The sequence below is a fragment of the Antechinus flavipes genome, chromosome 1, assembly GCF_016432865.1.
Source record: "Antechinus flavipes isolate AdamAnt ecotype Samford, QLD, Australia chromosome 1, AdamAnt_v2, whole genome shotgun sequence".
Lineage (NCBI taxonomy): Eukaryota > Metazoa > Chordata > Mammalia > Dasyuromorphia > Dasyuridae > Antechinus > Antechinus flavipes.
Window position 1 is genome coordinate 29,657,970 of NC_067398.1, and position 14,922 is coordinate 29,672,891.

A 14,922-nucleotide genomic window follows, 5' to 3' on the forward strand; every position below is an offset into this window, starting at 1 on the left:
ATTAAAAATAAAAACTAATTATGAATTTGTAGACTCTCTGAAAGGATTTCAGAGATTCCCAGGATGCTCTGCACCAGACTTTGAGAACTACTGCTAGGCAATGGCTAAGATCTTTCCCTTTTCAACTCTACTACCCCATGAAATACACTCAGATCTTTATGCCAAGAAAATTGCACAGAAAGCCCCAGAAAATCTAGATCAAAGTCATGGACTTAGAAAAGGGTGAGACAGGAAGAGCAATTTCTATGGAGAACCTAATGTTCACCAACTTCCCTTGTTGGCTCATTTTTTCCTCTTTGGTCAGACAGAACCTTGATGTTTTCCATATTTTTTTTTTTTCTATTTTCAATCCCATGAAAAATATTCAGCTCTCACCAGAGCTGGTCTTCCCTTGTTAGACTGTAAGAGCTTTGAAGGCAAGAACTCTTTCTTTTTCAGTTTTGTATCCCCAGCATTTGGTTATTTATTGACTGATGTGTCTGCATCTCGGTGTGACTTACCAATAAGCAAGGGATGGATGCTCTTGAAGCGTCTGGGTAGGAAACGCGGGCAGGGTTTTTAAATCTTTCCTGGCATTGTCATCACTAAAAATAAAAGCAAGACACAATGATCAGCCTCATGGTCAGAAATAAAATGTTTTTGATGTTTGTAGTCATGAAAGAAACAGCCTCTGGGAAATGATTCTTTTACGCAGCATCGTGTCATAAAACCAGGATTCTTTGGGCTGTCACGTGGGCAAAGCTACTAGTAAACATAGAGCAGGATGAAGTCAAAAAGAGCCTGAGCTGGGAAAGCCACATGGTCAACACTTATTTCTGACATTTACTAGCTGTGGAGCCTTGGCTGAATGACTTCATTTCTCTCAGCCTGGGTTTGTCCCATCAACCCTGCAGGGTGGCTGTAAGGATACCAATGTAATACATATAAAGTGCTCTGCAAACCTTAAAGGATATATACATTCTAGCTGTTATTATTAATAGTTCAGTCACCCAAGAAGAATTTGTTGGGGATCTATAATTATTTGCATAACAATAGGGGAAGAGAGCAGGATATAGAAGATGTGTGTGAAATGCCTTGTAAATCCTAAAAGCATTGTATCTGTGTTATTATTGTTAAGGACCTTACAGTAGGAAGAGTTCAGTCTTCTCTTCATAACACGCATGAAACAAAGTCAGGCAACTCATTTCAATGCAACAAGACTTCGTAAAGCACCCACCATGTGCCCAATGTGTTGGGTGCTAAGGATCCAAATGAAAGGTATTGACAATAAGTAGGAGCTCTGAGCTGCAAGAGACTAACCAAGGTGAGAAAGCTTCCTACTACTCTGAGGATTCATCCCCTATCCAGCAAACTGGCAAAGATGATAAAAGATTGAAACACTCATACACTGTTGGTGTAATGGTAAAACACAAACAAACAAATAACAAAAAAACCTGGTAAAATGATATTAGAACCATGCTGGGAAAGCGAAGAAATTGTTCGTAGCCATTGACCCCAATCCTAGGGATACAGATCCAAGAGGTTCCAGAGGATCAAATGGGACGGTATTTGGAAAGCACTTAGCACAGTGTCTGGTATACCACAGATACTGGTATAAATGTTAGTTATCATCATTATTATCATGACTATTATTATTAGTGGGAAAGGGCAAAAATACAAAAAAATGCTTTCTGTGGTAGCAACATACCAGAAGCAGAGTGGTTGCCCACAGATTGAGGAATGGCTAAGCTACATGGGGTGTATGACTCCGATGGAATATGATTGCACTGTAAGAAACCACAATTATGAGGAACTTGAGGAAACCTAGGAGGGCTTGTTTGAACTGATAGAAGCACACAAAAGGCCAATATGTGACCTGACCACAATGATGTAAAAAGAGCAACACTAAAAGACATGAGAATTCAGATCAAAGAGACCATAAGCAATCATGACTCCATAGATCGGATGATGTAAATATATAGTTTAAGGTGGTGTACTACGGGTGCCAAAAGGGGCATACATCAGACTGGTCGTGGTGTCAGTGTGTAGTGATTTCAAAGTGCTTTGTCACAAGGGATGGTTTGGGTAATGGGAAAATGACAACAAAGCAAACAGAAACTCAAAAGCATCAATAAATTATTTTCGAAAAAAGCTTCATGGAGGAGGTGAACCACGGGCAGAGAAGAGTCAGATAGAGAGAAAGAGGGGGGAACACAAAATGTCATCAGTGTTAACAGCAGCATTGACAGCACAACTGGGTCACTAAGCATGAGACTAAGTGGATGGATAATACAAAAAGCTAATGGAGAACGGGGGAATTTTGCTTCATTCTGTCATAAAAATCATCACTTCCAATTTTTCTTTCTTTTCTCAAAGTATCACATCAAAAATCCCAAAATTGTTGTGAGAATCAAATGAGATATTTGTAAAGTGCATAGCAGATGTACACAGTAGGTGGCCTATAAATGCTTATTTACTCCCATTCCCCCCAAATCTGAGTTGTTGCTTTTTCTTGAAATCCCAGGGTCAGATTATGAACTGAAAGGTCATCAAGGTTGGAGGGGTCAAACTCTTTCAAAGGACTACTAGGTTTGGGAAATAGCACAATAAATAAAAGTATAATAAAACATGCATAACCTTAATATGTGGTTTTCTAAGTCAACCTGCAGCTGAAAGGAGCCTGTTTCTGTTTCAGTTTGACACCACTGTTCCAATCCAACCTTTTCTATTTTTATAGGCAAAAATATGGAAAATCTTTTTGTTAGTGTTCAGTCACCTCAGAGATACTAAAGTGGTTTATCATTTCCTTCTCCAGCTCATTTTACAGATGAGGAAACTGAGGCAAATAGTTAACTGATTTGCTCAGAGTCACAAAGCTAGTAAGTGTCTGAAGCCAAACTGGAACTCAAGTAGGTCTTGCTGACTCCAGGCCACTGAGCTGCCCCCTTCTTGAACCCGGAGACAAGTGAAATGTCCATTCAGGAGGTTCCAGAATCTCCGATTCTAAATTCATCATTCTTTCTCCTAAATCTTCTAAATCCTTGAACAAAATCAAGTTGCTTGCAACTCATGACTTCATTAGGACAAGCCTCTCTATTCATTACAAATCTTAGTGGGATGGTTTGACAATCTTGGAAAACTGGTTTTCTGCTGTCTAAACTTCAAAATATACAATAATTCAGTTTGTTCATTTTAAAGGTCACCTGCCAGCCCACAATAGAGTTATTTCTTCCCTTCCTAACTTATTTTATGTACTTTCACATTTCTTTAAACTAAAAATGCAGAAAGCACGTCTGTCAGAAGTCTATTAATGCAAAAATCTGTGTTCTTGGGTTGAAAAATGAGTCAACCTTACCAAAAGACATAAACAAAGTATCTCCTACGCTCCCAGAAACCCTGTATAAGAGTAACTACAGGGGACAGGAACGGGACCCATGATTTCAAGGGTACAGAGAACAAGGCTCCTATAGCATGAAACTTCCTCTACTGACTCATCCTTGCACTCTTACACTGAGGTTCAGTGAGGTTTCTAACTAATGCTTCTCAGCCTTCTGTGCTAGACCTCCGTCCAGTTTACATTAACCAAGGGTCTTCCAATAGAGCAGTAATGAACCGAACCAGCTACACCCAGGGAAAGAACTCTGGGAGATGACTATGACCCACCACATACAATCCCCAATCCCTCTATTTTTGTCCGCCTGCATTTTTGATTTCCTTCACAGGCTAACTGTACACTATTTCAAAGTCCGATTCTTTTTGTGCAGCAAAATAACTGTTTGGACATATATACTTATATTGTATTTAACTTATACTTTAACATATTTAATGTGTATTGGTCAACCTGCCATCTGGGGGAGAAGGTGGGAAAAAGTTGAAACAAAAGGATTTGCAACTGTCAATGCTGAAAAATGATCTGTGCATATATTTGTAAATGAAAAGCTATTTAAAAAAAACCAAAAACATTAATTAACTAAGGGTATCCCCTAGGACTCTATCCTGACTCCCCTCCCCACTTCTCCTTCAGTACAACTCCATTCACTAGTAAGATTCCCATGCATTCAATCCTCATCTCTATGCTAATGATTCCAAATCCTGTGTCCAGCCCTATCCTTTCTGTTAACTGCCAGAATACCCTTTGGACATCAGGACATCTTAAACTCATTATGTCCAAAACAGAGCTCACTATTTTTCTCTTCAAAATTCCCCCAACGCTTGCAAACTTCTGTGTTACTATGTATGAAAAAAAGTTTTGTTGTCACTTTAGTGAGCCAAGGGTTATACACTTAATTTCATTATCTTTTCCTCAGATAGTCTAATTAAGATTGAGTGATGGAATATAAACTCTTTGAGGGCAACTACTACTACAGCTACTACCACCATCACCATCACTAACATCATAACTCCTCTTCCTCCTTCTCAGAGTCAAATCAACCAGCATTTACATGTGTAAATGCTCAGCCATCCTCTCTTAAGTAACTTATCTTGCCCAGGCAGGGGCAAGCAGCTGTTAAGTCTTTAAAAGTCTATGGTAAGCAGGAGATCATTATATATTTCAACAACAATACTATAATGATGATCCATTCTGATGGATCTGGCCATCCTCAGCAATGAGATGAACCAAATCAGTTCCAACGGAGCAGTAATGAACTAAATCAGCTACACCCAGTGAAAGAACTCTGGGAGATGACTAAGAACTATTACATAGAATTCCCAATCCCTCTATTTTTGCCCGCCTGCATTTTGGATTTCCTTCACAGGCTAATTGTGCACTATTTCAGAGTCTGATTCTTTCTGTACAGCAAAGTAACTGTTAAGACATGCATACTTATATTGTATTTAATTTATACTTTAACATATTTAATGTGTATTGGTCAACCTGCCATCAAGGGGAAGGGATGGGGGGAAGGAGGGGAAAAATTGAACAACAGGTTTGGCAATTGTCAGTGCTATAAAATACCCATGCATGTAACTTGTAAATAAAAAGCTATTAAAAAAAAAAGTTTATGGTAAGGCTCTCTTCATTGTACCACCTTGCCAGGCAAGCAAGCAGATCACTTGATGAACTCTTGCTACCTTGAGCAGAAACGGCAGAGCCAGGGAGCCACACTGCTGAGAGGGAGCTGGGCCAGGGGTTTGCTCGGGGTCACAAGTATGAGCAGAGGACCTGGCGGCTGAGTTCTCTGCACACGGAGCCCACGAAGGCTGGCAGGCCCGCCCGCCTCCCACCAACACCCAGGAAATTAATTTACTCTCCAACAGGACATTCCTGAGCTCTGAGGGAAACCTAAATGTTATTTTAAGCATGCATCTGAATGATGAGGGCACAAGCCCTGGGTTTATCCGTGTCAGGACAGGAGATTGTTCCTATAAATCTAGAGCGATCACTTGTGCCAAATGACGACATGAGAATCATTCCCCCATCATGACAAGGGTGCCAGACTGAGAAGAAGCTTGACTTTGGCATTTTATCTGATCTTCCCCAACAATCCCTTTCAGATCCTGAGCATGAAGCTGTCTAGAATCAAGTAAGCTGGAATGTGGATTAAGTAAGTATTTATATACCACTGGCATTTATACAGTGTTTTAAGATGTGCAAAGTATTTGGGGCATTATCCCCCCTTTGGGGGGAAGGAGACGTACTTGGAGTAGAACAGACCAATTTAAAGCCAACCTTTGAGACTTACTGCATCTGTACAATCTTTGGTCCTAGATTTCACTATATGTCAAGCGGGGGTCTGGGGGGTAAACTAGTTTAGGTGCTTTATGAAGTCTCTTATTCTAAAATCTATGACCTTGGTGCTGTCACCCCCATTTTACAGATGAGGAAACTGATTGGCGTTGGGTCACACAGCTGATAAAACTATCTGAATCTACTTTTGTCACTTCAGGGTGGTAGATCCTACAGCATTCAGGTAAAAAGTAGGAGGGAAATGTTTCTTTTGATTCCTTTTCTGTTTCTTGTGTAGCCTGTTCTCCCTCTCAAAAAAAAAAAAGTTAATTTCTTTGTCACTCACTATGGAGTGACATCTGTTAACACTGGTCTTGAAAAATACACGGAAAAGGATGCATGGCTGACTACAGCCTCCTCCTCCTTAAGTGTGCAAAATTCGGGGCCTACAAACACTTGTGAGCAAACAGCCACCCCAGCAAATATGTGCACCTGCTCCTGCCTAATTGCAAGCTCCCTTATTCAGTCCCAGGGACAATTAGCCACCTGCCATGCGAGAAGGAACACTCCAGCGCATGACGGTGCATGCAATTAGCAAATTGTGGGCCCTACCATTTCCTATATAAAATGCAATTTAAATAGGGCTCTCTTTCAGGCTTTTTGCTGCATGTGCCTCCTACAGTTATGGAGTGGGGAAATGTATGGGATAGCTAAAAAACAAATGCTTCCTAAAGCAAAAACTCGATTACGGTGGGGATCTCAAAGTCCTACTTCTGGGAGCCTACAAAGGGACATCTGCACCTTCTGAGTAATGCTTTTTCACATTTATAAACATCTGAAGTAATAAACAGCATCTCACTAATCAAGTGAAAAAGTATCCGGGGAATAGCCTTGATCATTTCACAGCCCGTTGTAATACCAATGCTATAAATCGGAGTGGCTTTGAAATTGTATATGCAACCTAAGGACCCAATGGGCCTCTTATAATAAAGTCTCAAACCAACCTATTGGTTGAGGGGCCCTGGGCAAATTGATTTCTTTCTCCGAGCCTCAGTTTCCTCCTTTGCCAAAAGGAGGCAGAAGAACTAACTGTCTTTCAACAACTTCCTCTCCAACACTTCTATGATTTCATTAACAGGCCCATGAGCAACATGGAGCATAGTCCAAGAGAAAGTTTATACAGTGAAAAAGGTTCCTCAGTGACCTGCTGCCCATGCTCTCCATCTCTGGTCTCCTGTATTTGTAACCTTCTACAAAGGATTTTGGACTTTTTTGTTGTTCTTGTAAATCCCTTTTGGCTATCTGCTGAAGTGCATTATCCTTCCTCAGAATAAATGTACAAAATAAAATATATAGGATTACAAAGGAAACCAATTCTACAGAATTACAGTGAGCAAAACGCCCACATCGAAGTACAGCTTTAGTATTAAAAGCAAAACAAGCCAAGTTCAGGTGATTCTAGGTTAAGAACTCCCATTCTACAGCCTTTTTTGACCTTGCTCCAACTCATAACTGCCAAAATTTTATTTTGTTTATGCTTATATGTAGGTGTTATCTCCCCCTTTGGAATATAAGCTCCCACAGGGATGGGGCTGTTTGATTTTGATCCTTATATCCCCAGCCCTGGTACAAAAGCTGGCACATAAATATCATTTTAAAAATGCTTTGCCGATTGACTGATTACTATTCAAAGATCTTGACCCGCACTCATCTGCCAAAAAGAAATAATTGTCAAGTTTTAGCCATATTTGTCTCCTCCCATCTTGTTAAGCTGCGTTGGCTGGAAAACTTGTTAAAAAAATGTCAAAGCCCTATTATTAATAATCAGAAGAATACAACGTAGCCAGGCCAATAGGTGTAATATCAACCAGTCCATTCCTTCAGAACACACGGACATCTTCTGCTGGGCCTTGGCGCAAAAATCAAACACCTCAGCCTTTGAGGAGTTGATATTCTCCTAGAAAGAGTATATGTCATTGTCCCAGGTAATAAGTACAAGATAGGCAAGCAGGCAGTAGGCAATATGGCCTCCGATTCGAGTCTCAAAGAAGGATGGAGATTCAAAGAGGTGAGGAGGAAGCATCTGATCCACCATTAAGAATGACAATCTGTTTATGCTACAGACACTAGGGAATCAGAATGTGGACTGATTTCCCTAGATAACCTACTTAACAGTAAGTTACTGATTGACCAATCCATCAGGGACACTACAGAAGACAAGTTTCTCACAGCTAGCAGCAGAATCTCAATCTTTCCCCCTTTTTCTCCCCCCCCACCTTCCCCTCTCCTTCTTTCTTCTCCCCTCCCCTCCCTTCCCCCTTCTCCCCCCTCTCATATTTTGAAAAGACTTCCTCTTCCCTACTTCCCAAAGTTTCCAGAAATGTTAAGTAGGCTCCGTTGAAATCAGCCTAAAACTGGACCTTTTATTTATTTTTTTTCCCTGAGGCAATTGGGGTTAAGTGACTCGCTTAGGGTCACACAGTTGTTGAAGTGTTAAGTGTCTGAGACCAGATTTGAACTCAGCTCCTCCAGACTTCAGGGCTGGTGCTCTATCCACTGCGCTGCCTTTTAACTTTTAACCCCATTCAATGGAAGCCTTGGCCAGTGGCAGAGAGGGCACTCAATCTAATAGGAGGCTGATAATGAAGAAATCAGGTAAGCCAGCATTTTACCCATTAAAATGAATGTATTTAAACACAGCATATCAGATACTATGTCAGGATACAAGGACAAAAGTAACATAATTCCTACCTTTAAGGAAAAAAATGTGGACAAAAAAATAAACCAATTACTACCTTGCCTCCCAATGGGGAGATTTAAAAAACTCAACCAAAGCAGACAAAAGCAGATACTTTGGTCAGGGGCACAGTTTTCGAGGCCCCAGCAGAAGCAGTAACATATGAGCGGGGAGGTCTGCAGGAGGAGGGGGATTTTAATGGCATCTAGATTCACTGTCAGTGTCATATTCTGGATTAATGTCTCACTGGAGGACAGTACAGATGTTGGGCTGTGTTCATCTGTAAGAGGAGGTACTTGAACTCAAATCATTTCTCCATGGTATTTCCAGTTCTAAATCTGTGACTCTATAAGTCAGGGCAAAAAAGCATGAAGCCAGTGTCACATAAGCCAAAAGAGGATGTCTAGAAAAGGAAGTTGGATAGTGTCAATGATCGATGGCTGCAGAGTCAAGGAGGACGAGGGCAGGGATGAAGTCGCTAAATCTGATGACTAGGAAGTCCCCAACTGTGCAGTCTTTTCAATATTAAAGGAGAGGGATGAAGGATACATGGCAAGGGGTAGAAAAAAGAGAATGTAGTGACACTAGGAGGAAACTAAGTGCTGTAAATACCCTACTTGTACCCAAGACTGCTCTTGGTACCTCAATAACAGGACATTGTCCAGATCACAAGACGACTAGGAACTAGATTTAATTTTAGAGAATTTATTCATTAGCAATGTTAACTAATAAAATTTGTTAGGTCTCCTTTACTTCCCAGGCAATGTTCCTCTAACCCAGTGGTTCTCAAACTTTTGTTTTCAGCATCTTTATCCTATTAAAAATGATTGAGGATCTCTCCAAAGTGTTTTTGTTTATCTGGATTATATTTATAGACATTTACCATATTGGAAATAAAAACTATTTTTGAATTTGTAGACCCTCTAAAAGGGTTTCAGACATCCCCAGGATTCTCTAAGCCATACTTTGAGAACCACTGCCTAGCCCTTCATAACTTTTCATCAGAATTTGTTTTTTAAAAGTAGTCATCTCCAAGGATCACAAAATACTAGATCTGGTGCTGCAAGAACTCAGAACCCTTCTCTTAGTAAGAAGCATTCAATGGTTCAAACCAGGAAGTCCCAAATCAGCCATGGATTACCTGCCATGTAACCCTGGGCAAATCACTTAACCTCTCAGGGGTCTCATTGTCTTCATCAGTAAAATGAGGATGGCCCAGACTAGATATAACAACCATGACCATCACAAGATGCATTTTTATAGTAGCTACTAGGTGTCCAGCTCATAACAACCCTGGGCGATGAGATTCTAATATAATTCCTCTTTTACACTTAAAGAAACTGAGGCAAACTTTTAAAAAAGCGACTTGTTCAGAGTCAGAAAGTGTCTGAGTCCAGATTTGACCTCAGGTTTTCCTGAACCCCATCTAGTGCTCAATCCATCATCATGACACTTAGCTGTAGATAACCTTTCTAAGGGTCTCCTCCTCAAACTCTAAGATCTACAATATCATTTCCTTTCCAAAAACACATAAAGATGCTACTCAAAACAACAGTAACAACTGATACCATCACCCTGATCCCCATCTCACTGCAAACCTTTCATTGTAACATAAGATCCCAACTGACAGCCCCAACAGAAATGAGAAAGTAGAACATTTTCGATAGAAATCAAGAAAGCGCGGCCTACAGTGACTGCTGAAGGGTGAATTTGGCTCAGTTTCTATTAATATAGTAAGATGTTTTTCCTAATGTCTTCCTATTAAATAAAGGACTGAAGCCTCTATAATCAATCCACATTTTCTACCCTTGGAGATGTGACTGGCAGTTGGATCCACTCCTTCTCTCTCCATGTAATGTCTTCCATATGCCAAGATAGAAAAGTTATTCCTGAAGTTCACAGCAAGTGCCATCATTCTTGGGTGCTGATGTCAGCCAACAGCAGCTTAAGTTTCTTAATTAAAAAGAAAAGTTTCTCTTTCTCCCTCTCTCCTTCTCTTTCTGTCTCTCTGACTTCCCTGGTATAAAGAAGTTCCCACTGTGGAACATCTTTCTGTACTTCCCATAGATGTCAATCAAGGACATGATCACTTGTAAGCTACTTAGGGTATCACAAGTAACTGGTAAGCTGCATCAAATGTAGGTCTTGATACTGGCTTTTGCTGACCCTAAGATTGTCCCAGTATTGGGACAGGAAAGAGAAAATGGAGGGGGAAAGGGAGGAAAGGGAAGAGAGGGACAGGGAGGAAGGGAGACAGACACAGAGAAACAAAGAAGAAAGAAATAGCATTCATAGCAGATTAGATGGGGAAAACTGATACTTATTCATCATAGTCATATTTCAGAGAGTAAAAGGTTAGCTGATATACTTAAACTTTTCCTTATTGCCTCAACTATTAAAGTCCCCTTCTCTCCCAAACTATCATAAATCCATTTTGTATATATGCTGTATGTAATTATCATATATATAGAAAATAAGTTCTCTGAGGACTGAGACTATCTCATTTTTGAATTTGTATTCTCCCTGTGTAACTTAGTGCCTGGCTTACAGTTAGTGCTTAATAGATGCTGATTTCATACTTCAGTCTATCCAGCCTGGCACATCATAATTGAGTTGGGTACTAAGAGCTTAACTTTGAACAAACTCAAGTGAACCCTTGTCAAAGTAAGACATGAAAATAGGACTTAAGGAAACCGTATAACTATTTCTACAGGCAATCCTTTCCCTCCCACTCCTCAATTTAAGATCTATATAAGATTCTTATAAGCAAATTGAGATGCAGAGAAAGAAACAGAATTAGCCAAAAATGATTGCAAGTTCATAGAGGTAGGAAGTAACTGTATTTTTACCTTCAAAACCCAGGACAGTATCTGGAACATAGAAGATGCTTAATGTTTGTTGACTGATTGAGATGAGATTTGAACCCAGACCCTGACTCTGAATCTAGCAATTTTTTCATGTTTCTTTCCAGTTTTTTAAAAATAATTTTTATATTATTTAGCATTCCCAAGCCTTATTATTTCTATTTCTTCCAGATGAGACTGTTATTGGCAAATTGTTTTTTAAGTAACTGAGAATCAAGGAAAGAACATAACTCACTTCTCATCTTCTCTCTAATTGGAGGACTGAATCCGTCACAGTACTGGAAAAAGAATCTGAAAGGTCTCTTTCCAAGTTCTGAGACTCAAAAATGAATTAGATCGGTTCTAAAATATCCAAGGAAAACAGTAGTGGTTCTATTTTGAATTTGAAGAATTATTACTAGTCTCCTACATTTCCTTAGGTTTCATGGATACCTTTTGTTTGTTTTTTACATCAGTATTTCTCTCATAAACTATTTCTATCCATGCTCAAGCAAATACAGTGAAGATCTCTTATCTTTTCCTTGTAACAAAAAATAACTTAACTTTAGCCAATAGATATTTTGTTAACTATGCACAACAGTCTATACCCAGAGTCCTTCACTTCTCAAAAAAGGAGAGAGGTATATTTCTTCACTTCTTCTACAAGCTGCAATTAGTCATCACACAGAGTTTTTAGCTTTCTGTGATCATTTCTTCTATAATATTTTCATCTAACCTTCCTATATTTTGTTTCTAAACTTCCTACATAATTTTTTATCTACACCTTTTTTCATGTTCAACTTAAGACGCTTGTAGACCCCTACTATTCTACATGGAGTCTGGATCGGAATCAATGTTTAAAAAGTTTTGAGTAGCTGTTGATAGGAACTCTAAATAGAGAGATACTAAATTTATGCACTCAGCCAAAGACAGCAGCCTCTATTTGATTCTCTTGGCTCCTCCAAATAGGAGTGTCCAATGTATTTCTCATTAATTTCTCATTTCTATTTTTCATCCTATCTAAAAAGAGTGCTAAGCTAGAATATGGTCCATCTGATTTGTAATACAATTATTCCTTTCACACCAGTGCTTTTCCCATTGGAGCAGCTTAAAAAGTTTAATGGAAATTTTGCAGAAGCTACAGATGACATGCAAAAGCCAAAAAATGACACAGAAAAACTTTAGAAATTCAGGAATGCATAAAACGTATGGATAGTATTGAATAATATCAACATAGCTTATCATTAATATCATAAATTTAGACAAGTTTTTCTTGTGAAGATATGAAGGAAAGGCCAAAAAGTTTTACACAGATTTTCTAGACTGCAACCACAGAAAGAATCCAACACTCTACATATGTTGAAAAGAAAGGAAAATATTAAGTAAAGATGACAACTGACATTTATAAAGCACTTTGAAGATTTTCTGATGTTATCTCACGGAGGCCTCAAGACAGGTATCACCAGCCTCAGGTCACAGCAGAAAAGGTGGCTAAGGATGGAGAAGTGATTCAATTCATCCTCGGTCACACAGCTAGCAAGTGGGAGAAGTACAACTGAACCTACAGCCTTCTTGAACAGAATATAAGTTCTTTGAGGGCAATTTCATTTGGTCTCTGTAATCTCAATGGCTGGCACATAATAAGCTCTTAATAAATGATTGTTGATTAATTGCTGGCTCCAACTTATGTCTAATTACTCTGCTGAAAATGAATTCCATCACAGGAAAAAATTAATGGCCTGTAGTCTTCGCTAATAAGATAAGGAAAAGTCTTGACTTTTCTTTGGAAATGGATGGAAGAAACTGGAAGTGGGGGAACAAGGATTATGGTGGAGAATGTTGTATATACTATCAGACCCTATCACTGATTGGTTGATTTTTTTTGTTATTACAAGCAAAGGCCAACATGCAGAATGTTGGGATTCATTCTGTGGTTTCCTTGTATCAGAAACACACACTACATGCAAAAGTGCTGAGGAAAAAAGTGAATATTACAGATACAGTGGTGCTGTAATATATAGATATGAAGGTATAGAAAATAGTAATAATAAAGGGCAGAATAGGAGTATTGCATTCAACCTGACATTGCCTTTCAAGCTTGCTAAGGTACCAACATCTTTGAAGGAAGCTTCTTCAGAAATAGGAAAGGCACCTTAAGTCTCAATTACCTGTTATTTATTTTAAAAAATACATCCAGTGGGGCAATTGATTTGCAGTTAGGTTTTATGTAGTTCTTCCCCTATCCAACTTCTCCTCAATAAATGTAAGGGAGGAGTTTTCTGTTTCAGAAAATTTCTACATAAGTGCAGATCCTTACATTCTTTTGTAATTTATACAGTCAAAGTGAGATCTGTTCAAAACTTTAGCTTAAAAGGGCCAAAGTCCCCCCACTGTATCCGGGACCATCTTATCCTGATCTATATCTAGCCACCAGACCCAGACGGTCCCAGAGGAGAAAATGCACAGCCCTCTCTCACTTACACCCAATTCACTTGTATTATCATGGCATCAACTCCCTGGACCTCTTGGAGCACAAAGGACAAATACCAATAACAACAATTACAATTTATATAACATTAGACCATGGATCTAAGAAAGCTGCTGGGGGAGAATTGAGAGGTTTAAATGACTTAACCCTGTAGTTGCTCATCTGTAAAACAAACTGAAGGAGGACCCGGCAAACCACTCCAGTATCTTTGCCAAGAAAATCCCTAAAAGAGCCACAAAGAGTCAAGACATGATTGGAAAGACTGAACGGCAAAAGGTTATCACTTAGGTTTCGTGTAAGTAATAGCGTTTCTTTGTTTTCAAGGGTCATTTCAAGAGAAAGAATGTTTGAATCATAGTCAGAAGCCTCAGACTGGAATCCTGGCTAGGCCAATTACTACTTAGCACTTACTACCACTTTAAACAAGTGAACACCTCTTAGGGCCTCAGTTTCCTCATCTGTAAAATAAAGGCCTTGGGTTAGAAGACCTCTAAGACTTCTGTGGCCTTTAGCTCTAGCTAGATGATCTTGGGAAAGTAAAACTTCAGAAATCTTTTCAGGTGCTGGTCTAGTCAAAGGGAGTTTAAGGGGAGAAAGGAGAAGAGAGCTGGACATTAGGAGGGTTTAGAGGTCATCTAGTTCAATTGCTTTCTTTTTATGGAAAAAAAAAATGACTTTGCTAATTATTTTTGCTGATGCTTTTGAACTGTCACAGTCATTTCCAATCCTATCGCCAACTAAAAAGATTTCCAAAAAATGGCTCAAGTTAGAATCTGTGCTCACACCTTGTGAACATCGCAATAAATGAAGTCTTTATAAAGGTTTATGGGATAGGGACGATGATATTCTCACTGTAATAGCGTTCACGTCAAGTCCGACCTTCCATTGAAAAATTGACGCGACCGAGACTCATGGGGTGAAGGGAATTTGTCCATGGTCACCTGAGCAGTTAAGTTGTAGAGATTTGAAGCCAGCTCCTCAAGACTCCAGAATCAGTATTCTTACAGACCAGCACTTAGGTATTGCTTTAATATTTGCAAAGTGCTTTACAAATATCCTCTCATTTGATTCTCACAGCAACCTTTGGAGACAGGTGCTGTAATTATCTTCATTTTACAGCTGAGGAAACAGAGGGACAGAAGTAAAGTGACTTGCCTGTGGTCACACGGCTAGAAAGTACCTGAGGCAGCATCTTAACTCATCTTCC

At 39.4% G+C, this 14,922-nt stretch overlaps 1 protein-coding gene across 2 annotated transcripts in view; it reads right to left on the reverse strand.

The window, feature by feature from the left end:
- The window catches only part of FRMD4B (FERM domain containing 4B), a 350,691-nt gene that overhangs the window by 56,105 nt on the left and 279,664 nt on the right, over positions 1–14,922 (reverse strand). For both annotated transcript variants that reach the window (XM_051980657.1, XM_051980648.1), the window contains one exon: positions 501–584. In XM_051980657.1, coding sequence (XP_051836617.1) covers positions 501–584 — 84 coding nt within the window. The remainder of the gene's footprint in view (positions 1–500; positions 585–14,922) is intronic.